This window comes from Equus quagga, chromosome 14 (assembly GCF_021613505.1).
Source record: "Equus quagga isolate Etosha38 chromosome 14, UCLA_HA_Equagga_1.0, whole genome shotgun sequence".
NCBI classification, from domain to species: Eukaryota; Metazoa; Chordata; class Mammalia; order Perissodactyla; family Equidae; genus Equus; species Equus quagga.
Window position 1 is genome coordinate 85,328,254 of NC_060280.1, and position 24,586 is coordinate 85,352,839.

General features: G+C 40.0%; 1 protein-coding gene across 1 annotated transcript in view; it reads left to right on the forward strand.

The window, feature by feature from the left end:
- Positions 1 to 24,120, forward strand: part of LOC124252364 (zinc finger protein 709-like) — a 35,100-nt gene extending 10,980 nt beyond the window's left edge. Inside the window, exons 2-4 of the mRNA XM_046685754.1 lie at positions 14,490 to 14,616; positions 14,823 to 14,883; positions 21,476 to 24,120. Of these exons, the coding sequence (XP_046541710.1) occupies positions 14,490 to 14,616; positions 14,823 to 14,883; positions 21,476 to 23,096 (1,809 nt within the window). The 3' untranslated portion in view covers positions 23,097 to 24,120. The remainder of the gene's footprint in view (positions 1 to 14,489; positions 14,617 to 14,822; positions 14,884 to 21,475) is intronic.
- The last annotated feature ends 466 nt before the right edge of the window (positions 24,121 to 24,586 follow it).

Consider the following 24,586-nt stretch of genomic DNA (forward strand, 5'->3'; position numbering starts at 1 on the left):
AGCAGTATAGAGATTATGTGATTTTATAATTGTTAGTATCTCATTTGATCTCCTGCTCCCATGAGGCAGATGAAGAAAGTTAAGCTTGGGGTCTTTCACACATTCACATAACTCATAACAGGAGAATGACTTAGTTTTGAAGGCATAATGTGTACCCGCTCCTGGGCACTGTCAAAAATTTCAAACTCACAAGAACACTGTAAGGTTTGCGTAATTATGCCCTTTTACAAATGTGGCATCAGGGTTTCCAAATGGGACCTGTAACCTGTTCCACTTCTATGACGTTCTGGAAAAGAGAAAAGTACAGGAACCTAAACACATCAGTTCTTAAGGGTGGCAGGGTTCAGTACAAATGGGCACCATGAGAGTGTTCCTTTGGGGTGATGGAGTGTTCTCCATCCTGATGGTGGTGTAACTATACGTTTGTGAAAACTCCCAACTACTCTTAAAATAGTATGTGTACAGGCCTAAAACAATTAATAGAAAGCAACACAAATGTTTTCACATGCTAGGATAATTTTAAACTCTCCTGAACTTTGGTTGCTACATGTGCAACACCTCCTTCCACCACCTTGGGTTCCTTCTTAGGAAGAAGTGGCAGGACTGGGGAAGAAGGACATAGGTCACTATAGACTGTTCCTGGTACCCAGTCTGAAGTTAGAAAGCTCCCTGTAGGGCTACACCTGCCCTCGTGTCATTCACATAACTGGTGAGAAAGTGACAGGGCTCCCGGCCTCCGTCCTTGAGTTGACACCAGGTTTCCTGGGTCATGTCCTGGGAATGCGGTGGTCTGAAACATAAAGAGGCATCTGACACATCTCCACGTGGGATCTGCCTGGGCGCATCCTAATCTAACCCTTGGGCATCAACATCCTGTCTTCCCAGAGCAGCTCTTGAGGCCGTTTCCACCTCTTGAGTTTCCCATCTCAAGCCTACTCTGTGCCTCCTTGCTGGGAAACATGTTTAAATGCAACACCTGTCCCACTCTGGAAGTGTTCTCTGTTACACCCCAGGTGACTGTGAGGTGAGGCAGTTGCAGAACCCAGAACCCATGTCATGAGGCACAGGCCCCTGGAGCACAGTACTCCCCACTGTCACGTAAACATCATCTCTGCACCAACAAGCACAGTTTCACAATAGTCTCAATACCACCAATAATGTCAAAGAGATGCCCTCCCTTGTCCAAGCTCTGGGAGTCCCTCAGGTGCCCAGCTGTACCTAAATCACTCTACCTGAGATCTCTGGAACATTCCGCCCTGCAGTTTCAGTGCCTGATGGGCCCACCACGGCTGGCTTTTTCACCTCAGGACCCACCTGCAGAGTGAATTGAGTCATACCCACCAAGCAGAGTTCCAGCCCCGAGCCTGTGGGAAATGGTCATCTCAGCCAGACCCTCTGTAGTCATGGGGTCCCCTCCCTTCACATGGCTCCCAGATTGCAAAGGGTAACACACCAAAGTAAGTGGTGGGAAAAGACAGGTTTCCCACCTCTTCTGGAGTTGCCTGGCACAGGAAGTAGTATCCCCTGGTCCTTTGTCAGAGCCTGCGTCCACTGTTTCCTGAACAGAAGAGGCAGAAATGAGCCAGGCCACATCCCTACATGCTCTTGCAACAACTTCTGGTGCTTTCCTGGGTCCCCAGGGTGATGTCTCTGTGGTGGGAGACCTGGGGTCTGAGGTCCTGAGGCCTCCATGCCCATCAGCAAACATTCCAGGGTGGGGCAGTGATCACAGCCTCAGGGAGGATGGCCACAGGTGGACACATGCGAGCTTTGTGTGCAGGTGAGTAGGTGATGGATGGACCTCAGTGGGTGATAGCTCCCAGAGTGGAGACCACAGTGGAGGACATGGCAGCCGGGTGAGGATGCACAGATGTTTGTTGTCTGCACTGAGCTTCCACTGGGAAAGCAGAGTGAGGAAGGGGCACGTGGTGAGGGGCATGTTTCTGGAAGTGATCGTAGCAGCGTGAGGGGCTGGAACATGGTGATCACTGCAGCCATCGCGGGCCCTGACTCTCCCTCCTCAGGGCCTGGGCTGTGTGTCTCTGGGCCATTATCTCTGAGGATCTGTGACTTTGTGTGTCTGTGTGTGGGTGTGTGCACATGTGTGTCCAGTGAGAAAGCCTGTATGATTTTGTCTGTCTAGGGGGCTGTGTGTGTATGTCCTTAAAATCTGGGATGCTGTTATGTCATTTGGTGCCTAAGTGTCATTTGGTGCCCTGGTAGCCCCTCCCTCACCGTGTTGAATTGAGCTGACATAAGCAGACAAATCCTTGTCTTCTTTCTGATTGTATTAATCGTGTGATTTATTTTCTGACTCTTAAGATGTTCTCACATCTTGGGTGGCCTCTCAGACATAGGGAGACCCTGCCCCTCCCAGGGGCACCTCATTCCACGTTGGCGGTGGACAACTTGTCTGGAGCAGGCCTCTCATGTGCATACGGCCCGATCCAGTGCCCTGTCCCTACACACCTCCTTATCTGCCTCTCACACGCCAGACAGTATTCCCCACCCAAAACCCACCCAGGGCCAGGAACCAGATGACTGAGGACCGTCTCTAGGCCCCAGAGGCTGCTGGGATTGTTCAAAGCAGCCAGTCCTGAGCTGCTTACTCTGCCCTGACTCACATTTCCTGTGGTCCCAAATGAAGGCTGTGGCCTAGGTTTGTGTCCCCCTCCTGATTCTGCCTCCTGAGCAACCCTCAAGCAGCCCCTGGGAGCTTCCTGGAGTGATGTGCCCCTTATCTTGGGAAATGTAAGTAATAAACTTATTTCAATGACATTGGCCTGTCCGTGTTAGCACTTAGTCACCTCCATAAATTAAAATCTCAGAGGTACAAATTGGACACTGATCCTGAGGAGAATGTGTTCAGTGAAGATGGTGGAGCCACCGTGGGAGGACGGAGTGAGGTCTGTGGGAATGTGAGTCCACAGCAGAGCTGATGTTTCCCAGGGAGCCTGCAGCAGGGGACATGGGGGCTGAGCGAGGAGATGCTCACCTTTGGTCCCCTCACTGAGCTCACAATAGAAAAGCAAAGTGACAAAGGGACAGTTCATGATGAGGGAGTTTCTGGATGCATCTATAGCAGTGAGAGGGTCTGGAACGTCATGATGTCAGCTGTTTTGGACCCTGACTGCCATCCAGTCTCCCATGTTGTGTTTTTTGTAGAGATGTCCTGTTTGTACTGTGTGGTGTCAGGAAGGGTGAAATCCCTTCCCCATCTGGAGGGGCTGAGACCCCTTCTTTGGGGATTGGTTTGGGAGCTGGGAGGCAGCCCTCTATCAGGTGGTATGGGAGTGAGAACAATGCACTTTGTGAAGATCTGGGCGTGTCATGAGGTTTGGGTAAATCTTCTGTATGTATTTGTGGGTGTGTCTCTCTCTCTCTGAGCCCCAATATGCAAGAAGTGCTAGTGTGACAGGCCTTCTGGTAAGTGTTTTGGTGAACGGAGCAGAGCAAATATGCTTGTTTGCTCTAAAGCTGACATTTTAGGAGAGAAGAAGGAAGATATATAAGTAAAATTATACCATATGTCTAATGATTGGCCCTAAAGAGTAAAGAATAGTGGGGAGGAGTGCAGAGGGCCTGGGCCTGTGTGTCTATGGGAACATCTGTGTGTCTCTGAGCCATTAACTCTGAGGGTTTGTGAGTTTGTGTGTCTCTTGTCTGTGTGTGTCCTCCTATATGTGCCATGACAAAGCATGTGTGATTTTGTAAGTCTGTCTGTGGAGCTATGTGTGTCTGTCCTTTGAAATCTGGAGTGGTTGGTTTTCCCATGTTCTTGCCTAACTGCCCTGGTAGCGCCTTTCTCACCACGGTGGGTGGAGCTGGTGAGAGCAGACATCTGTGTCTTCTCTCTGATCTGAGAGAGAAAGCCTGCAGTCCTTCATCATCAAGAGTGACGTCAGCTGTGGGTTCCTCACTGATGCTTTATTTCAGGGTGAGGGAGTTTACTGAGGGAGTTTCTCCTAGTTTATTGGGTGTTTTCCTTGTGAAGGGGCATTGAACTTAGTCTAATGCTTGTTTGTATCTATTGAGATGGTCCTGTAGTTTTTGACCTTTATTCTATTAATGATTTATGTTAATTCGTTTTCGGATGCAAAGCCAACATTTCTTTCGTGAGTTAAATCCCATGTGGTCATGTTGTTTAGGGCATTTTATATATTGCTGGATTCAGTGTATTAGTATTTTGTTTAGGCTTTTTTCATGTATATTAAAAAGAGGTATTGTGTACTATATTATAATGTGGTATATAGTATAAAATTGTCTAATGCTGTATATAGTGTGTTTCTTTGTGTATATATAAAGAGAATGTAGAATGTAGTATATACATATGGATATATATAAAGTTTACGTGGTATATTGTCTGTATATAGTATGCGTAGTGTATGGTATAGTATTATACATAATTAGTATGTATTATGTATGTAGAATATGTTATATAATTAACATATAATTAGTTTTGTAGTCTATAGTATAGTTACACTTTTATAGATAGTATTACAGTCTTTATAAGTCTGAAGCATAGTGGGCATCATTACCATGTCTGTCCACAGAATTATTTAAATAAGCCATTCACATCCTTTCCTGGGAACATGGGGGCCCCTCACTGTCCTGATACCCTGTTTGTTTTCTCTTCTGAGTGCCACTGAGGTGTGGGTGTGAGTTTCAGAAATTGTAACTAATTATCAGCCTGAGGGTTGAAGTGAGGCTCTGCGGTTTGATGTTCAGTAAGTCCAGAGACATGTGTGATCTTCTTATGTATTTGAATAATTATGAGCAAGATTCTCCCAGAGAATCTTCTCCCAAAAGGGTGACCTTGGATAAGGAGCTGATGTTCTTGTTGCCAGGCAGCTGGACCATTGGCAGTGAGCTAAAAGTCTGTAAAAATGTGAAGATGAGGTGGACTCTCGGCCAGGGCATGTTCTAGCATGATTGCCTGGAGTTTGGCTACTCCTGCCGACCCTTAGGGCCGTCTTTGATCAGGGACGGCATGGTTAGGGACAGCAGCAGCAAGTCTTCAGTCTTCTCCATCACACATGCTGGTGGGACACCACCATTGCTATGAAAATAGGTGCAGGATTTATTTTTACATAAACAAGAAAGCAAAGAACCTTCACAATGTAAGCCACGTGGCCTTTGCATATCAAAGGGAAGAAAGAAAAATATGTATGTTAAATTGCTTCCTTGTACATAAATGCTGAAAGACAGGAAATGAATTACATTGTGTCTCCATGGGCATGTGGAGTCTCGATGCCAATGCTAGAAGACGTGCTAGGAGCAGCCTTTGGGCATAGCTCCAAATCTCAGTCCAAGTTTTTGAAACCTGATATTCACAATAAACAATTCATGATAAACAAAAAAATTTGTATTAACCGTATTTTATTCTTAATAGTTTAAAAAAGCAAAAATTCAGCCGAGTAAGTTTTAAAGATCTAATTTGCTTTGTCAAGCAATTCATCAGTTGGGCAGCATCCCAGCTAGCAAGTAGAGACGAGCTCCAAAGTGCTGCAGAAAGGGAAGGGTTTTAAAGGTAGGACAAGGAAGTCATAAACGGAAGAAAAGATTATTCTGGGCAACGTTACCTCCCTTTGGGGACAAAAGGGTCTTATTAGGTGGATGACCTCATCTTCCTTTGGAGGATTGAGGGATCATGTGGCAGATTGCCTCATTGGTGCTGACCAGAAAATCCTACACTGATTACATTCCCGGGGAAGGTTGAAATTGCAGTTAGGGTAGGTGTTAAGCCCTGGTTTGGTGCCCTGGGACTAGCAAAAGTTGTTCCATTTTAGGCCTGTGGTTTTCTTTTTGACAATAGATTGTAATCAAATGACCAATGTATTTTTAATGGGAAGCCACATCCTTATGTATTAATCCTCTAAGCAATTTTATGTGTGTGTGTGTGAGGAAGATTGGCCCTGTGCTAACATCTCTTGCCAATCCTCCCCTTTTTGCTTGAGGAAGATTGTTGCTGAGCTGACATCTTGCCAGTCTTCCTCCACTTTGCATGTGGGATGCTGCCACAGCATGGCTTGATGAGCAGTGTGTAGGTCTGTGCCCGGGATCCAAACCCATGAACCCCGGGCTGCTGAAGCACGGAACATGTGAACTTAACCACTATGCCACCAAGTCAGCCCCTGTAAACAATTTTTTGAACTGTGCAATATGTTTTTACAACCATAAAAAATTAATTTTCTCAATTCTGTTTGTCTATAAAATGACAAGTGATATTACAGCCTGTAGTGCCATTGTATGTCAATCTGGAGAGGGTTGCTGATACAGTCAGTGTATTAAGTGCACTAGGCTGACATAATAATATGAGGAGCTCCACAGACACATTCCCCAGTGAAACTGGAGGAAATTATTTTAAAACAACCATGCGAAGCCTCTGGAAATTGTCCTAAAGGCAAACAGCAAATGAAGTAATCTATTTAAGAAAATACATAGAAATTCAGTGAGAAAGGAGAGTGTGTGGGATTTGAACCATGTCCACTCCCTCCCTGCTCTCAGCTCAGCAAGTGAGCCCTCCTCTCCACAGCGCTGTCCCCCGAACCAGAAGACAAGGTTCTCCCTCCCTAAGCTTCCAGAAGTGGGGCTTTTCCCCAGGAGGAGCAGGACTTCAACATTACCCATCCTGCCTGCAGCTACCTGTTGCTGAATTTCAGTCCCTCATTGGTTCATGTGAATTGTGGGGACCCCTTCTTGCACCAGCCCCTCCTCCTGGTGCAGAGGCTCTGCTGTGCTCATGCTGTGCTGAGAATGCTGGGTCCTGATCCCTCTTTCCCCAGCTCATGAGGTGACTGTAACATGAGACAATCAAGAGGACTCCGGCTGCTGTCTTTCCACTGCACTGATCACTCAGCCCCTAGATTGGGATTGTCACCCAGAGAGAGGCTTCCTCATGTCCCCACCACAGCTCCAGAATCCTGGCACACAGATTTTACCTGAACACAGGGCAGACTTGAGCCGTAAAACACGGAGCTCTTAATTCCTCCCCAAAGAATTAAGTTGACCAGCAAAACATCATGAAATGTTCAAGTCTAAGGGCACTTTCAAGAAAGTAGAGAATGAGGTGAAAGGCAATTAGTTGATTTCCAATTTTTTTTTATATAAGATTGGCACCTGGGCTAACAACTGTTGCCAACCTTTTTTCTTTTTTTTTTCTTTTTCTGCTTTATTCCGCGCCCCCCCCCCCGTACATAGTTGTATATCTTAGTTGCAGGTCCTTCTAGTTGTGGGATGTGGGACGCCGCCTCAATGTGGCCTGATGAGCGGTGCCATGTCCGCGCCCAGGATCCGAACCCTGGGCCGCTGCAGCGGAGCGCACGAACTCAACCACTCGGCCACGGAGCCGGCCCCTGATTTCCACATTTAATGAAGATACAGCTTAGACTGTAGGCTGACTAGTTTTCTGGAAAGAACCAGGGAATTAGACTGATGAGAGGACACTTACAAGCAACAGAACGAATCAAACAATGACTTCACAAAGTGTCTCCACAAAGGAGCCAGAATTTCACTGGAGTATTTGATAGAGCAAGTTAAGGCAGGACCTTGATGAAAATAGTAGAGCAATCAGCCAGCAGTTAATCCACTGTAACCATGGAGTGTATCCGTGAAGGAGCAAGAGAGCCCTCCAATGCCACTGCCTCATGACAGTAGACACACCCAAAGCCATGCCGGTGCTAGGAGCTACATCAGAGGTTTCGTTCTGTGTGGAGGACATAGATTTAGCTAAGCTAATCCTCCCAGTCACTGAACAAGAAAATAAGCTAATAACAATAAAAAATCCTAGAAGGAAGAAGACCAGTACCCACAGTTGCTATAATATATTACCTAAGATGTCTGGTTTGCATCAAAAATATGAGACCTGCAAAGATACTGGAATGTAGGAACCATACACTGGGGAGAAAAACAGCAATTGAAAAATTTACCCAGCTTTTACAGGAGAACCCAGTAACATTAACAGGTGACATCTCAGCAGCAAAAAGGAAGATCAGGAGGCAGGGGGATAACATATTCAAAGTGCACGAAGAAAAAACCTGTTAACCAAGAATCCTATATGCACCAAAACTACCTTGTAAAATGTAAAGATGAAATAAAGACTTTCTCGGATAAAGAAAAACTGAGAAAATCTATTAATAGCCAACTGTCTTACGAGATTACTGAAGGAGTTCTTCACTTTCAAAGCAAGTGACCCAGGATGGTAATTGATATCAACATAAAGAAACAAAAACACCAGTAAAGGTAATTATGTAAATATGGAAGACAGAATAAATACCAATTTTCTCCTTTCTTCTCTTAGCTGATATCAAAGGAATTGTATAAAATACTATATATTTAATGTGCTGTTGTGCTTATTAAATGTAGAAATGTAGTATCTGTGTAATTTGTTTCTCATTAAAAGCACAAAGGGTTGGTGCAAAGGTGTGTTGGGCTAAACAAGTGAGTACAGATGGAAAAGAAATGAGTGTAACAATGTATTATTGAGTTGTCATTCATAGATATAATCTGCGTAACGATAATACCACAAAAATGGCAAAAGGGAATATAGTTATCTGTGATTAAAATTCTGTGTATCACTGGAATTAAGCTACTATAAAACTGAAGTTCAGGGGCCAGCCCTGTGGCGCAGCAGTTAAGGTGCACGTTCCTCTGGGGTTCGCCAGTTTGGATCCTGGGTGCGGACATGGCACCACTTGGCACGCCATGCTGTGGTAGGTGTCCTACATATAAAGTAGAGGAAGATGGGCACGGATGTGAGCTAAGGGCTAGTCTTCCTGATCAAAAAGAGGAGGATTGGCAGCAGATGTTAGCTCAGGGCTAATCTTCCTCCAAAGGAAGAAACAGAACAAAAAACCCCCCCAAAAACCCTGAAGTTCATTCTTATATATTAAGGTGTGTATATTAAATAGAGCAAACTCTAAAAAAAAATTCAAAAATATAGTGAAGTCACTTAAAAATTAAGATGCTAAAATTGCACTTACTGCAATAGAAGGCCATAAAGCAGGAGAGGAGAAACTAAAAGGAGCATGAGAACTGTAGAAAACAAAAAGTAAAATTGCAGGTGTAATTGCGACTATGTCAGTAACACTAAATGTGAGTGGATTACATTATCACAACTGGAGGAAGACATTGTCACATCAGATTAAAAAATAAAACTGTGATCTAAATATATGCAGTGTACAGGAAACACACTTTAGATTCAAAGATACAAAGAGATTCAAAGTAAATGATGGGAAAATAGACATCTGGAAATAGCACCCACAACAAAGCTGGAGACATGATACAAATATCTAGCAAAATAAACTTTAAAACAAAACATATCACTAGAGATAATGAGGAACATTATCTCATACCTAAAGGGTCAAAGTTTATGGCCTGAATCTAAAACAGTACAAAGAAAGAAATTTATGGCCATTAATGCCTATACTAAGCAAAAAGAGAGATCTCTAATCAATAACCTAAAAGTTGAGGTACCAAATCCAGTGCAAAGAGAAAGAAGATAATAAAAATTAGAGGAGAAATTAATGAATGAGGAAGAGAAGAAGCGCAGAGAAAATCAATGAAACCAAAAATAGTTTTTATGGAAAGATTAACAAATATGACAGTTCTTTAGCTAGATTGATTTAGAGAAAAAGGGGGAAGATTGAAATTCATACAATCAGAAAGAGGGATATAACAGGTGACGTTACAGAAATAAAAAGGATTATAGAAGAATTCAGTGAACAGTTGTGTGGCAATAAATTAGATAACCGAGATGAAACGGACAAATTCCTCGAAAGACGCAAACTACTGAACCTAAATCAAGAGTAAGTAGAAAATCTGAATAGAAATATAACAAGTGAGGGGGTTGAATTAGTAAACAAACAGCTACCCACAATGAAAGGCTCAGCCTAAATGGCTTTAACTCAGAATTCTCTGAAACATTCAAAGATTCTTTATTACCGATTTTTCGCAAACTCTTTAAGAAATTAAAATGGAGAGAACACTGATTCATTTTGTGCGGCCAGTATAATAAATAGCAGCAGAGCAGATCCAGGAATATGTTAGAGACTCACACACCATGACCGAGTGGGATTTGTTCCAGGGATGAACGGTTGGGTTAACATCTCAAAATCCGGTTATGTAATAAAGGATATCGATAGAATAAAAAGCAAAAATGGCAAGATTTGTATTTTGACCTTGTATTCCATCACTTTGCTAACTCAATTTTCAGTTCTAATAGTTTTTTAGTGGACATTACAGTTTTCTTAAAAGATTTGTGGAATTAGAGATACATTTACATCTTTCTAACCAATGTTTATGTATTTTAGTTTCTTTTTTGCATAATGGTTTTGGTTAAAATCTGCAGTACATTCTCGAATGGAACTAGCTAGAGCAGATACAGTCTTGCATCACTTAACCACGAGGATATGTTTGGGAAATGCATCATTAGGCTATTTCGTCACTGTGTGAACATCCTAGAGTGCACTTACACAAGCCTACACACGTCGGCTCTATGGTGTGGCCTGTTGCTTCTAGGCTACACACCTGTACAGCATGTTACTGTACTGAATGCTGCAGGCAGTTATAACAATGGTAAGTATTTGTGTATCTAAACATAGAAAGTTATGGTAAAACTTTTGCTGTATAAAAGGTAAAAAATGGTACACTTGTATAGGTCTTTGTTATATGATCTCTGGGTTTTGGCAAATGTACAATAACATATTTATTATTTCTGTATCATAGAGTATAGTTTTGCTCCCTTCAAAGCCCTCTGTGCTCACCTGTCGATTCATCCCTCCCTCCAACCCCCAAATCCTTCACATCTGGAGATCTTTCAACTGGCTCATGCTTTTGTCTTTTCTAGAACATCGTATACTTGGGATCATACAGTATATAACTGTGTCACATTGGCTGCTTTCCCTTAGCAATGTACTTTTAAGGTTCCTGCATGTGTTTTCGTGGCTTGATTCCTCATTTCTGTTTATCACGGAACAGTATTTCATTGTATGGATGCACCACTTGTCTGATCGACTTACTGAAGGACATCTTGCTTAGCTCTGTTGATAATTATAACTAAAGCACCTACAAATATTCATGTACAGGTTTTTATGTGAACATAGGGTTTCAACTCATTTGGAAAAATACCAAAGAGGGTGATTGCTGGATCTTACTATACATAGTAAGAGTATATTTTGCTTTGAAAGAAAGTTCCTGTCTTCCATTGTAGGCCTGCCAAATTCCATTCCCACCAGCAATGAATGATGATTACCTGTAGCTTCACGTCTTCACCAATATTTGATGTTCTGAGTGTTTTGAATTTTAGCCATTAATAAGCAGTGATACTTCATTGTTGTTTTATTTGCAGTTTCCCAGTGACATTTGATGTGGAGCATGTTGTCATTTTGCTTTTCCCACCTGTCTGTCTTCTTTGGTGAGCTGTCTGTTCAGATCTTTTGCCCATTTGTAATTGGGTTGTTTTTCTTCTTACTGTTGTCTTAAGAGTTCTTTAGATATTTTGGATACCAGTCATTTATCAGGCACATGTTTTGCAAAAATTTTCTCCTCCTCTGTGACTTATCTTTTCATTCTTTTAACAGTATCTTTCTCAGAGCAGTTTTTCATTTTAATGAAATGAAATTACCATTTTTTTCTTTTATGGACCTTACTTTTGGTGTTGTATTTAAAAATTCATCACCAAACCCGAAATAACCTAGATTTTCTCCTCTGGTATCTTCTACGAGTTTATTACTTTTGCATTTTAAATTTAGATCTATAATAATCTGTTTTGAGTTAAAATTTGTGAAAGGTGTCAAGCCTGAGTCTGCATGTTTTGTGTGCATGTGTGTTTGCGGGTGGATTTCCATTATGTCCAACACTGTTTGTTTAAAAGACTTTCCTTTTGAATTGCCTTTTCTCCTTTGTCAAAGACCAGTTAATTATATTTGTGTGGGTCTGTAAGGATTATGCTTCAGTCTTACTATTCTGTCTTATTAATTCCAAGAGTTATCTGTATTTTTGTAGATTCTTTCAGATGTTTCACAGAGACAGTCATGTCCTACAGAACAAATGTTATGAATTTAGCTACAGGATTTGTGAAGATCTTTCTCAAGAAGCAAAAGTTCCCCTCTATTACTAGTTTGTTATCATAAGTGGATTTTGGATTTCATAAATTAAAAAATTTTCATTTCCCCCTCCTTTCCTTTCTGATATTAGTAATTTCTGTGTTCCGTCTTTTCTTAGTTATTGTCACTAGAGGTTTATCCATTTTATTGGTCTTGTCAAGAAATCAGCTTTTTAAAAACTTTTTCTCCATTGATTTCCCACAATTATGTTAATTTTTTCTTAATTTTTATTATTTCGTATATTGTGCTTGCTTTGGGTTTAATTTGGTCTTCTTTTTATTGTTTTCTAAGGTAGATGCTTACATTGTTGATTGTAAATCCTTGTTTTTTCCGGTGTATTCGTTTGGTTGCATAAATTTCCCTCCGGGCACTGTTTTTGCTGCGTGCAAGACCCTTTGGTGTGTTGTGTTTTTATTTCATTTAGTCTAGAATAATTTTTTATTTCCCTTGAGACTTCTTGTTTAATCCCATTTATTATTTAGAAGTGTGTTTTTGAATCTCCATATATTTGGGGCTTTTCCAACTATTTTGCTGTTATTGATTTCTAGATTAATGCCTGTGCAGTCTAAGAGCATATTTTGTATGCTTTCTGTCAAATTTGTTAAGATGTGTTTTAGGTCCCAGAATATGTTCTGTCTTGGTGAATGTTTCATGTGAACTTGAGAAGAATGTGTACTCTGTTTTTGTTACATTAAGTATTCCATAGATTACAATGAAATCCACTTGTAGAGTGCTGTTCAGTTAAACTCTGTCCTTCCTCATTTTCTGCCTGCTGGAATTTATAGTTTGTGATAAAGGAGTGTTGAAGTGTACAGCTATAGTAGTGGATTTATCTATTTTTCCTTGTGTTGTATCAGCTCTTGTCTTCCGTGTTTTGCTCCTCTGTTGTCATGCACATACACATCAAGGATGGCTGTGCCCTCTTGAGAATGGACCCCTTGATCATTATGTAATGCCTCTCTTTATCTCTGGGCTTTCTTTGGTTTGAAATCTGTATTGTCTGAAATTCTTATACCTATGCCAGCTTCCTTTAGTGTTAAACTCTTATGTTAATTATAATAAATATAAAAAGTTTTACATTTATTTATTCCTTTTTTAAATCTCCACCTTTACCATTTACATTTTTCCTGATAAATTTTTGAGTGTTTCATTCAAAGTAGGAATACTAATGAAAAATTTCCTCACTTTTTGTCTGTTTTTATTTTTCCTTATTTTTGAAGGATAAATTTGCTTGACAGAGAATTCTAGGAGGTGGTTTTTAAGTTACAAAACATTAAACATTTCTCTCCACTCTGTTCTTGCTTGCATGGTTTCTGAAAACAAGTCCAGTTGAATGCCAGTCTTTGTTTCTCTATACCTAAGGTGTGTTTTCCCCTCTGGCTTCCTTTGATATATTTCTTTGTCTTTGATTTTTGTCCACTGTGAAGATGCTATTATTGGGCGTGCATTTTTGGTGTTTTCATGTTTAATGTTCAACATGAAATCATTGTGGACTTCGGTGAACTCACTTGCAATCTGCGGCTCTTCACCTGTTCCTCAGGCACAGCAAGGCCCAGGGTCCACTGTTAGGGTTGGCCTGGAAAGAGCTCTTCCGGCACGTTATTATCTCACTCTATGTTCTAAAGATTGGCTGGAGCCTCGAGGCACATGAGTGTACAGATTGTATGGTCTAAGTTGTCATGCCTTCTTCCTATGTCTGAACTCTAAGTTCCAAATGACTTTCTAGCCCCATCAAGTCATAGAGAGAGAGAGAGGAAGAGCAGAGTCTGTGATAAATATTACACAAGTTAAAAGCTATGCTTCCCCGCAAGAATATTTACATTCAGGCAGCTGCCTCTCATTACTTATAAGGGCCTGAAGTACGTCTTGACAGTATAGCCAGCTGGACCTTGATAAAAGTTTAATTTTTCCGGGCCACCTGGACTCTCATGTTTGTGATGGGAATAGAAGAGTAACCTTCCCGTTCTTCACTGTGTTTTTATTCACTGAAATGTCATGCAGATTTGGCCCTCTGCCTCATGGAGTGCTGTAAATGGTGGGTAATCAGGAAGAAGATATAAGAATATTCCTCACGAGGAATCAGTCTTAAAATGATAATATTTGGTTCATATGTATAGCATTTCCCAATTTGCTCTGGACCCTGCCATCAGAGAGAAATAAGATGAAATGTGACCACAGCAAAAATGTGTAAATAATTTCCATGTATTCATAATGCTGTTAAGTTGAGGATGAAGTGTGTACAGGAAAACAATGAGTTTTTTATGATCATGACATAGAATAAATGTTTGCAGAAGAATCATATGTAACCTCCCTACTAACGGAGTGTAGATCCCCAGTGCCGTCAGTCTTATGCATCCTCCTCTACACATGTATGTGGTCTTTTAGGACTCAGTGACCATTGAGGATGTGGCTGTGATCTTCACCCCAGAGGAGTGGGCTTTACTGGAACCTTCACAGAAGAAACTCTACAGAGATGAAATGTGGGAAACCTTGAGGAACCTGGCGTCAGTAGGTAAGATTGAGGACATTCCTTCCCTTAGTCAATTAGAGAACAAGTCTTTCCTGCCCATCAGTGTTGTTCCAAATGTGGAATGTGGAAAGGGAGGATGTTGGTAAATAGACTAGACGTGGTCACAGCTCTTCATGGACCTAGAATCTAATAATTTTTCTATAATTTCTAATATTTTGGAATTATTTTTTTCTGGGTTTGCCTTTTAGGAGAACAATGGGAAGATCGTGACATTGAAGATTGGTACAAAACCCAGGGGAGAAAACTAAGGTGAGTCACACTCACAGTAGAAAGCAGTGTCTCAGGTGAGAATCCTGGCATGTTATGAAATTTTTAAAAGTAGCAAACAGAACAAATAATCCCTGCTTCAAGTTTAATTATTATTAGAAAATTTTCAGGAAATATACTTTCTTAAATGTGACATAGTTCAAGGTTTGCAAAACAGTTCACTTGGAAACAATAAACTCTATATGAATATCACTTTTTTTTATTTTATTGAGATCATAATAGTTTATAACATTGTGAAATTTCAATTATACATTATTATTTGTCAGTCACCATATAAATGTTCCCCTTCACCCTTCACCCCTTACTCTCACCTCCCAACCGCCTGCCTTTCTGGTAACCACTAAACTATTCTCTCTGTCCGTGTGTGTGTTTATCTTCAACATATGAGTGGAGTCATACAGTGTTTGTCTTTCTCTGTCTGGCTTATTTCACTTAACATAATACCCTCAAGGTCCCCCCATGTTGTTGTGAATGGGACGATTTTGTCTTTTTTATGGCTGAGTAGTTTTCCATTCTGTATATATATATATACCACATCTTTTTTATCCAAACATCAGTCGGTGGGCACTTGGGTTGCTTCCACATCTTGGCTATTGTGAATAGTGCTGCAGTGAACATAGAGGTGCTTATGTTACTTTGGATTGTTGATTTCAAATTGTTTGGGTAGATACCCAGTAGTGGGATAGCTGGGTCATATGGTAGTTCTATTTTTCATTTTTTGAGAAATCTGCATGCTGTTTTCCATAGTGGCTGCACAGTTTGCATTCCCACCAGCAGTGTGTGAGGGTTCCCTTCTCTCCACACCCTCTCCAATATTTGTTATTTTTAGTCTTATTGATTATAGCCATTTTAACAGGCGTAAGGTGGTATCTTAGTGTAGTTTCGATTTGCGTTTCCATGATGATTAGTGATGCTGAGCATCTTTCATGTGTTTATTGGCCATCTGTATATCTTCCTTGGAGAAATGTCTGTTCATATCCTCTGCCCATTTTTTGATTGGGCTATTTGTTTTTTTATTGTTCAGTTCTGTGAGTTCCTTACATATTATGGAGATTAACTCCTTGTCAGATATGTGATTTGCAAATATTTTCTCCCAATTGGTGCGTTGTCTCTTTGTTTTGATTCTAGTTTCTTTTCACACCTGCCCATTTTTTGATCAGGTTGTTTGTTTTTTTGTTGAGTTCTGTCAGTTCTTTCTTTATTTTAGCTATTAATCCCCTGTTGGGTATATGATTTGCAAATATTTTCTCCCAGTTCGTGGGTTGTCTTTTCATTTTGTTCCTGGTTTCCTTTGCCTTGCAGAAGCTCCTTAGTCTGATGAAGTCCCACTTGTTAAATTTTTTCTTTTGTTTCCCTCACCTGAGTAGACATGGTATTTGAAAAGATCCTTCTAAGACTGATGTCAAAGAGTGTAGTGCCTGTATTTTCTTCTAGGAGTTTTATGGTTTTAGAGTCTTACCTTCGAGTCTTTGATCCATCTTGAGTTAATTTTTGTATGTGGTGAAAGATAATGGTCTACTTTCATTCCTTTGCATGTGGCTGACCAGTTTTCCCAACACCATTTATTGAAGAGACTTTCCTTTCTCCATTGTATGTTCTTAGTTTCTTTGTCAAAGATTAGCTGTCCATAGATGTGTGGTTTTATTTCTGGGCTTTCAATTCTGTTCCCCATTGATCTCTGTGCCTGTTTTTTTTGTACCAGTACCATGCTGTTTTGATCACTTTAGCTTTGTAATATGTTTGGAAGTCAGGGATTGTGATGCCGCTAGCTTTGTTCTTTTATCTCAGGATTGCTGTAGCTATTTGGGGGTCTTTTGTTCCCCATATGAATTTTAGGATTCTTTGTACTATTTCCATGAAGATTGTCATTGGGATTCTGAGTGGGATTGCACTGAATCTGTAGATTACTTTAGGTAGTATGGACATTTTAACTATATTTATTCTTCCAATCCATGTTGCGTGGAATATCTTTCCATTTCTTTATGTCATCATGGAGTTCTTTCAATAACATCTTATAGTTTTCATTGTTTAGGTCTTTCACCTCAATAGTTAAATTTATTCCTAGGTATTTTATTATTTTTGTTGCGATTGTAAATGGGATTGTATTTTGAGTTCTTTTTCTGTTAGTTCATTGCTAGAATGTAGAAATGCAGCTGATTTTTGTGGGTTGATTTTGTACCCTGCAAGTTTGCTGTAGTTCTTGATTATTTCTAATAGTTTTCCAATGGATTTTTTACGGTTTTCTATGTATAAAATCATGTCATCTGCAAACAACGAGAGTTTCACTTCTTCCTTGCCAATTTGAATTCCTTTTATTTCTTTTTCTTATCTTATTGCTCTGGCCAAAACCTCCAGTACTATGTTGAGTAAGAGTGGTGACAGTTTTTCCCTGTTGAGTATGATGTTGGCTGTGGGTTTGTCATTTATAGCCTTGATTATGTTGAGGTACTTTCCTTCTATACCCATTTTATTGAGAGTTTTTATCATAAATGGATGTTGGATCTTGGCAAATGCTTTTCCCACACCTATTGAGATGGTCCTGTGGTTTTTATTCCTCATTTTGTTAATGTTGTGTACCACATTGATTGATTTGTGGATGTTGAACCATCCCTGCGTACCTAGTATAAATCCCATTTGATCATGATGTGTGATCTTTTTAATGTATTGCTGTATTTGATTTGCCAATATTTTGTTGATGATTTTTGCATCTATGTGCATCAGCAGTATTTGCCTATAATTTTCCTTCTTTGTTTTGTCCTTGTCTGGCTTTGGGATGAGGGTGATGTTGGCTTTGTAAAATGTGTTAGGAAATATTCCATTTTCTTCATTGTTTTGGAATAGTTTGAGAAGGACAGGTATTAAATCTTCTTTGAATGTTTGGTAGAATTCTCCAGAGAAGCAAACTGATCCTGGGTTTGTATTTTTTGGGAGGTTTTGGATTACTGTTTCAATCTCTTTACTTGTGATTGGTCTATTCCGATTCTCTCTTTCTGTGTGCTTTAGTTTTGGGAGGTTGTATGAGTCTAAGAATTTATCAGTTTCTTCTAGGTTGTCCAATTTGTTGGCATATAGTTTTTCATAGTATTCTCTTATAATCCTTTGTCTTTCTATGGTATCTCTTGTAGTTTCTCCTCTTTGATTTCTAGTTTTATTTATTTGAGCCTTCTCTCTTTTTTTCTTAGTGAGTCTAGCTAAGGGTTTGTCAATTTTGTTTGTCTTCTCAAAGAACCAACTCCTTGTTTCATTGATCCTTTCTGCTGTTTTTGTTGTTGTTCAATTTCATTTATTTCTGCTCTAGTTTTTATTATATCCTCCTTCTGCTGACTTTGGGCTTTCTTCTTTTTCTAATTGTGTTAGGTGTTGTTTAATGTTGCTTATTTGAGACTTTTCTTGTTTGTTAAGGTGGGCCTGTATTGCTGTGAATTTCCCTCTTAGGACTGCTTTTGCTGCATCCCATATGAGTTGGTATGGTGTATTTTCATTTTCATTTGTCTCCAGAAATTTTTTGATTTCTCCTTTAATTTCTCCAGTGATGCATTGGTTGTTCAGTAGCATGTTGTTTAGTCTCCACATATTTGTCACTATCCCAGCTTTTTCTTGTGGTTGATTTCTAGTTTCATAGCATTACAGTTGGAAAAAATGCTTGATATGATTTCAATCTTCTTAAATTTATTGAGGCTTGCCTTGTTTCCCAACGTATGATCTATCCTTGAGAATGTTCCATGTGCGCTTGAGATGAATGTGTATTCTGTTTTTGGATGGGGTGTTCTCTATATGTTAAGTTGATCTGGTCTACTTTTTCATTTAAATCCACTATTTTTTTGTTGACTTTCTGTTTGGATGATCTATCCATTGACATAAGTGTGGTGTTAAGGTCCTCTACTATTATTGTGTTATTGTTAATATCTCCTTTTAGGTCTGTTAATAGTTGCTTTGTGTACTTTAGTGCTCCTCTGTTGGGTGCATATATGTTTATGTGTTCTGTCTTCTTGGTGGAGTGTCCCTTTTATCATTATATACTGCCCCTCTTTGGCTCTCATTGCCTGTTTTGTCTAGAAGTCTAGTTTGTCTGATATAAGCATGGCAACACCTTTCTTTTATTTGCCATTAGCTTGGAGTATCATCTTCCATCCCTTCACTCTGAGCCTGTATTTGTCATTGGAGCTGAGATGTGTTTCCTGGAGGCAGCATATTGTTGGGTCTTGATTTTTAATCCATCCCGGCACTCTGTGTCTTTTCATTGGAGAATTCAATCCATTTGCATTTAGACTGATTATTGATATATGAGGGTTTGATGCTGCTACTTTATCTCTCATTTTCTGGTTGTTCTGTATTTCTCTTGTTTCTCGTCTCAGGTATTTCAGACTATCAGTTCAGTTTGGTAGTTCTCTATGATGTTTTTCTCAGTTTACTCTTTATTTATTGTTTATGTCTCTGTTCTAATTATTTGTTTAGTGGTTACCATGTGATTTCTATAAAAACACTTGTAGATGAGAAGTCTTTTTTCTGATAGCCTATTTCCTTAGACCAAGCTGACTATGTCCCTTTCCTCTTCCCCTTCTAAATTATTGTTGTCACAACTTATTCCATCTTGTCTTGTGAGTTTGTGGTTAAAATGATGAGATTATATTTATTTTTTGTTTTCCTTCCCTTTATCTTTAATGTTGTAATTAAGTGTTTGCTAACTTGTTCTGATACAGAGCTGCAATTTTCTGATTTTGTCTGCCTATTTATCTCCTTTCTCAAGGCTTTGTAAACTCTTTCTTTTTTTCAGGGTGAGCGCCTTCTTCAGCATTTTGTGTGTGTGGGGTGGGGGGAGGGGGGCGGTCTTATGGCAATGAATTCCCTTAGCTTTTGTTTGTCTGGGAGAGATTTTGTTTCTCCATCATATCTGAAGGAAATTTTCACTGGATAGAATATTCTTGGCTGAAAGTTTTTGTCTTTCATTATTTTGAATATATCATTCCACTCTCTCCTAGCCTGTAATGTTTCTGCTGAGAAACCTGCTGAAAGCCTGATAGGAGTTCCTTTGTAAGTTATTTTCTTCTGCCTTGCTGCCCTTAATATTCTTTCTTCGTCATTGACCTTGACCAGCTTTACTACTATATGCCTTGGAGAAGGTCTTTTTACATTGATGTAATTTTGTGTTCCATTAGCTTCTTTTGCTTGTATTTCCAGCTCCTTCCCCAGGTTTTGGACGTTCTCAGCTATTATTTGTTTGAACAAGCTTGCTGCTCTCTTTTTCCTCTGGAATTCGTATTATCATTGTGTTGCATTCCCAATTGAGACAGATATTTCTCAGAGAATTTCTTTGTTTCTTTTTAGTCTTATTTCTCTCTCCTCCATTTGAAGCATTTCTATTTCTATCCTCTGGACTGCTCCTTCTGTCCTCCAAAATATCAGCTCTGTTATTCAGGGAGTTCAGGTTTTTCTTTATCTGGTTCACTGTATTTTTCATTTCCAACACTTCTGATTTGTTTTTCTTTATAGGTTCAATCTCTTTTTTGAAGAATTCCCTTTCTTCTTTAATTTATCTCCTGATTTCATTGAACTATCTGTATTGTCTTGTAACTCATTTTCTTTTTAATGGTAGCTATTTTGAATTCTCTGTCAGTTAGATAATAAATTTCTGTGACTTCAGGATTGATTTCTGAGTGCTTGTCATTTTCCTTCTGGCCTATTAATTTATTTATTCATATTATTTGATGGCGTGGATTTGTGCCTTAGCATAGTGACAGTATCTGGTCACAGCTTCCACCTGTTGCCATTGGGGTGGGAGTCAAGAGCTCTGTATTTTGAGCCCCCTGTGACAGTTGGTGTCTGTGCCTGTCTTCGGAATCTGTGCTGAGGTCCTGTCTGTGATTGCCAGCTAGGTTGCTGACGCTGCTGCTTTTCTAACCTGTGCATGAGTGCTCTGGTTGACCACCTGAGCCAGAGCACTGGGTGGGGGGAGGGCCGCTTGCTTTTTCCTGTGTGATCCCAGGGTCATTCTTGCTGTGCCCTTGCTATCTGCTCCTAGGGTTTTGGCTTGATGAAGATGCTGCCACAATAGCTTAGCCACCTCTGTGTGGGGCCTTCCCAGAGGCTTTGAGGGAACTTGGAAAGTGAAGGTGTTCCTGCGGAGAGCTACCTCTCCCCCCTCTTTTTCCAGAGCCTCATGTGGTCCCATGCCCCAGTCGCTGTTGTTTAGGAGGGAAAGGATATCCCCTTACCCACTTCCACTTGCCCTGGGGGTGTCCAACACTTTCGCCTTCAGACATATGGCTGTGTGGGTCTCTCAGACGTCTTTTGTGTTGTGTGAATGTCTTCTGTTGGTTTATGAATGTCCTTTTCTTTGTATGTGAGGAGGGAGCGTCTAAGGGAAGAGCTCACTCCAGCATAATGCTGCCATCACTCTTGAATATCACTGTTTTGACAGTAGCAAAGGTGAAGTCTTCTTGCAGAGCATTCAGTATGTTCAATTTCAGGCAATTCAGACAAGGCAGAAAACCTACGTTTTTTCTATAAATCATAATAATAAATATAAAATCATTAATAAAGAAGTCAGCAGTAATGTTCTTCTTGTCTTTTACAGAAGTCATACGATAGAGAGACTCTGTGAAAGTGAAGAGGGTAGTCAACGTGGAGAAAACTTGAGCCTTATTCCAAATCTCAATCTGAACAAGAAAACTACTGGAGTGAAACCACATGAATGCAGTGCATGTGGAAAAGTCTTCATGCGTCATTCATCCTTTCATAGGCACATCAAATGTCACACTGGACGCAAACCATGTGAGTATAAAAAATGTGGAAAGAAGCCATATAAATGTAAGTACTGTGGAAAAACCTTCTGTTATCTCCAATTTTTTGAAACACATGAAAGAATTCACAATGGAGTGAAAACCTGTAAATGTAAGGAATGTGGGAAAACCCTTAGTTGTTCCCGTTTACTTCAGATACATGAAAGAAGTCACACTGTAGAGAAACCCTATAAATGTAAGGAATGTGGGAAAGTATTCATTTATCCCAGTGCATTTCGAATACATGAAAGGAGTCACACTGGAGAGAAACCCTATGAATGTAAAATATGTGGTAAAGCCTTCAAATTTTCCAGTAATGTTCACGTACACGAAAGAACTCATACTGGAGAGAAACCCTATAAATGTAAAAAGTGTAGTAAAGCCTTCACTTGTCCCAGTTCTCTTCAAAGACATGAAAGAACTCACACTGGAGAGAAACCCTATGAATGTAAAAAATGTAGTAAAGCATTCACTTCTTCCGGTTCTCTTCGAAGACATGAAAGAATTCATACTAAAGGGAAATCCTATGAATGTAAGGAATGTGGGAAAGATTGTTTAACTCTCACAAAGCTTGAAGCACACATGGTCACTCACGGTGGAGATGGACCTTATAAATGTAAGGAATGTGAGAAAGCATTCTTTTCTCCCAGTGCCTTTCAACTGCATGGAAGGAGTCACAATAGAGAGAAAGTGTATGAATGTAAAACATGTGGTAAAGCCTTCAGTCGTTCCAGTTCTGTTCAACGACATGAAAGGACTCACACTGGAGAGAAACCCTATGAATGTAAAACATGTGGTAAAGCCTTCAGTTGTTCTAGTTCTGTTCAACGACATGAAATAACTCATACTGGAGAGAAACCTTATGCATGTCAGGAATGTGGGAAAGCCTTCATTTGTCACACAGACTTTCGAAGACACATGAGAGTGCACACTGGAGAGAAACCGTATAAATGTGAAGAATGTGGGAAAGCTTTCAGTGATTACAGTTCCTTAAAAATGCACAAAAGAATTCACACAGGAGAGACACCCTATGTATGTAAGGAATGTGGTAAGGCTTTTGTTTCTCTTCGAGGTTTCCAAATACATGAAAGAAATCACACTGGGGAGAAACCCTATGAGTGTAAGGAATGTGGGGAAGCCTTCAGTTATACCAGTTCTCTTCGAAAACATGAAAGCGCTCATACTGGCAAAAACCCCTATGAGTGTAAAAAATGCAGTAAAGCATTCACTTCTTCCAGTTCTCTTCGAATACATGAAAGAACTCATACAGGAGAAAAACCCTATGATTGTAAGGAATGTGGAAAAGCCTTCATTTCTCTCAGATATCTTCGAAGACATGAAAGAATTCATACTGGAGAGAAACCCTATAAATGTCAGGAAAGTGGCAAAGCCTTTATTTCTCATGAAAAGTTTTGAGGATATGTGAGATGGCACACTAGAATAAAAATCATATAAATGTAAAGAATGTAGGAAAGCTTTTGTCATCCCAGTTCTTTCTGAAGGCATGAAAGGACTCACTTAATAAAAACCTCTTGAATGTAAAGTGTGGGAAAGACTTCAATTGGCCCACATTCTTCTATGTGAAACTCCCACCAGAAAGAAATAATAAATTTAAGTCTTATGAGAAAGGTTGATGGAAATTAACTTGTCGATAATGTTCTAGAAAACTTTCAGCTTGAAAAAGTTGTCATAAAAGTCGTAAATATATTGTTTACCAAGGCTCCTTCTCAAATTCCAGATTGGATTTTGGATTTCTATTAATTACTTTCAGAAATGAATATTGAGGTGAGAGAATTCTGCATGTCATCCTTCATCAATAGTACATAAAAATTAATAGGTGGTGGTTTTTCCTTTATCAGTTAATATTTTCTGTTTAATTTTTTCATAAGGTTTTAATTGTTCTATTAAGGCATCATTGAAAAATGACAGTTTGTATTTGTTGAGATTTTCTTACTGGCCTTGTATTGCGGTTCCTGGATATGCCTCATCCACTGTATGTATCAGACCTTTCTTAGAGAAAGCTCTATTTTCAGGCTGATGGGTATAGGAGCCTGTTTTTATTTTCCATACTATTAAACAGTTGAAACAAATTTTTATGTGTGGCAAGTTTATCAAAGAGTATAGTTTCCTGGGAATTCTTGTTTTCATATTTGGGCCTTTGCTCTTTGTCCTTCCTTCTGACTGGTATTTGGTGAAGAGGCTTTGAATTAAGTAGAGGCCTGTGAGAGGGCAAGAAAATCTAGAGCTGGGCATATCACTCTATTGTGTTATGTCAGTGAGGGTAATATGAAGAACTAGATCTTTAAGAATGCATCCCCTGGCGCTGGCCCAGTGGCGCAGCGGTTAAGTTTGCATGTTCCGCTTCAGTGGCCTGGGGTTTGCAGGTTCACATTCCGGGTGCCGACATGGCACCACTTGTCAAGCCAGGCTGTGGCAGGCGTCCCACATATAGAGCAGAGGAAGATGGGCACGGATGTTATCTCAGGGCCAGTCTTCCTCAGCAAAAAGAGGAGGATTGGCGGCAGATGTTAGCTCAGGGCTAATCTTCCTCAAAAAAAAAAAAAACCAATGCATGAGGTTTCAAAGGCAGAAGCAAACAAGGTGTTAGTCAGATTTTGGAGCCACCACACAGGGAGAGAGACAGTTACGTAGGAGCCTCAAGGAAACCACTTTCCAGCCCATTTTCTTGCCCTTCTAGTCAAGAGTATCTTGAAAACCACCACCAACTGTTTGATTTCCGTTTTCTTACAGATGTATTTTCCACTGATGTTTTCACAAGTTTCACATCAAAGATCCATTAGAGTTAGGATTTTTCTGTAAGGCCTCTTGTGTCCACCAGGAGACTAATCCAGACCTTTGTGGTTGGGAGTGTTCTCTGGTTCCCCTCTTCTCTGGGTGATGTCTAG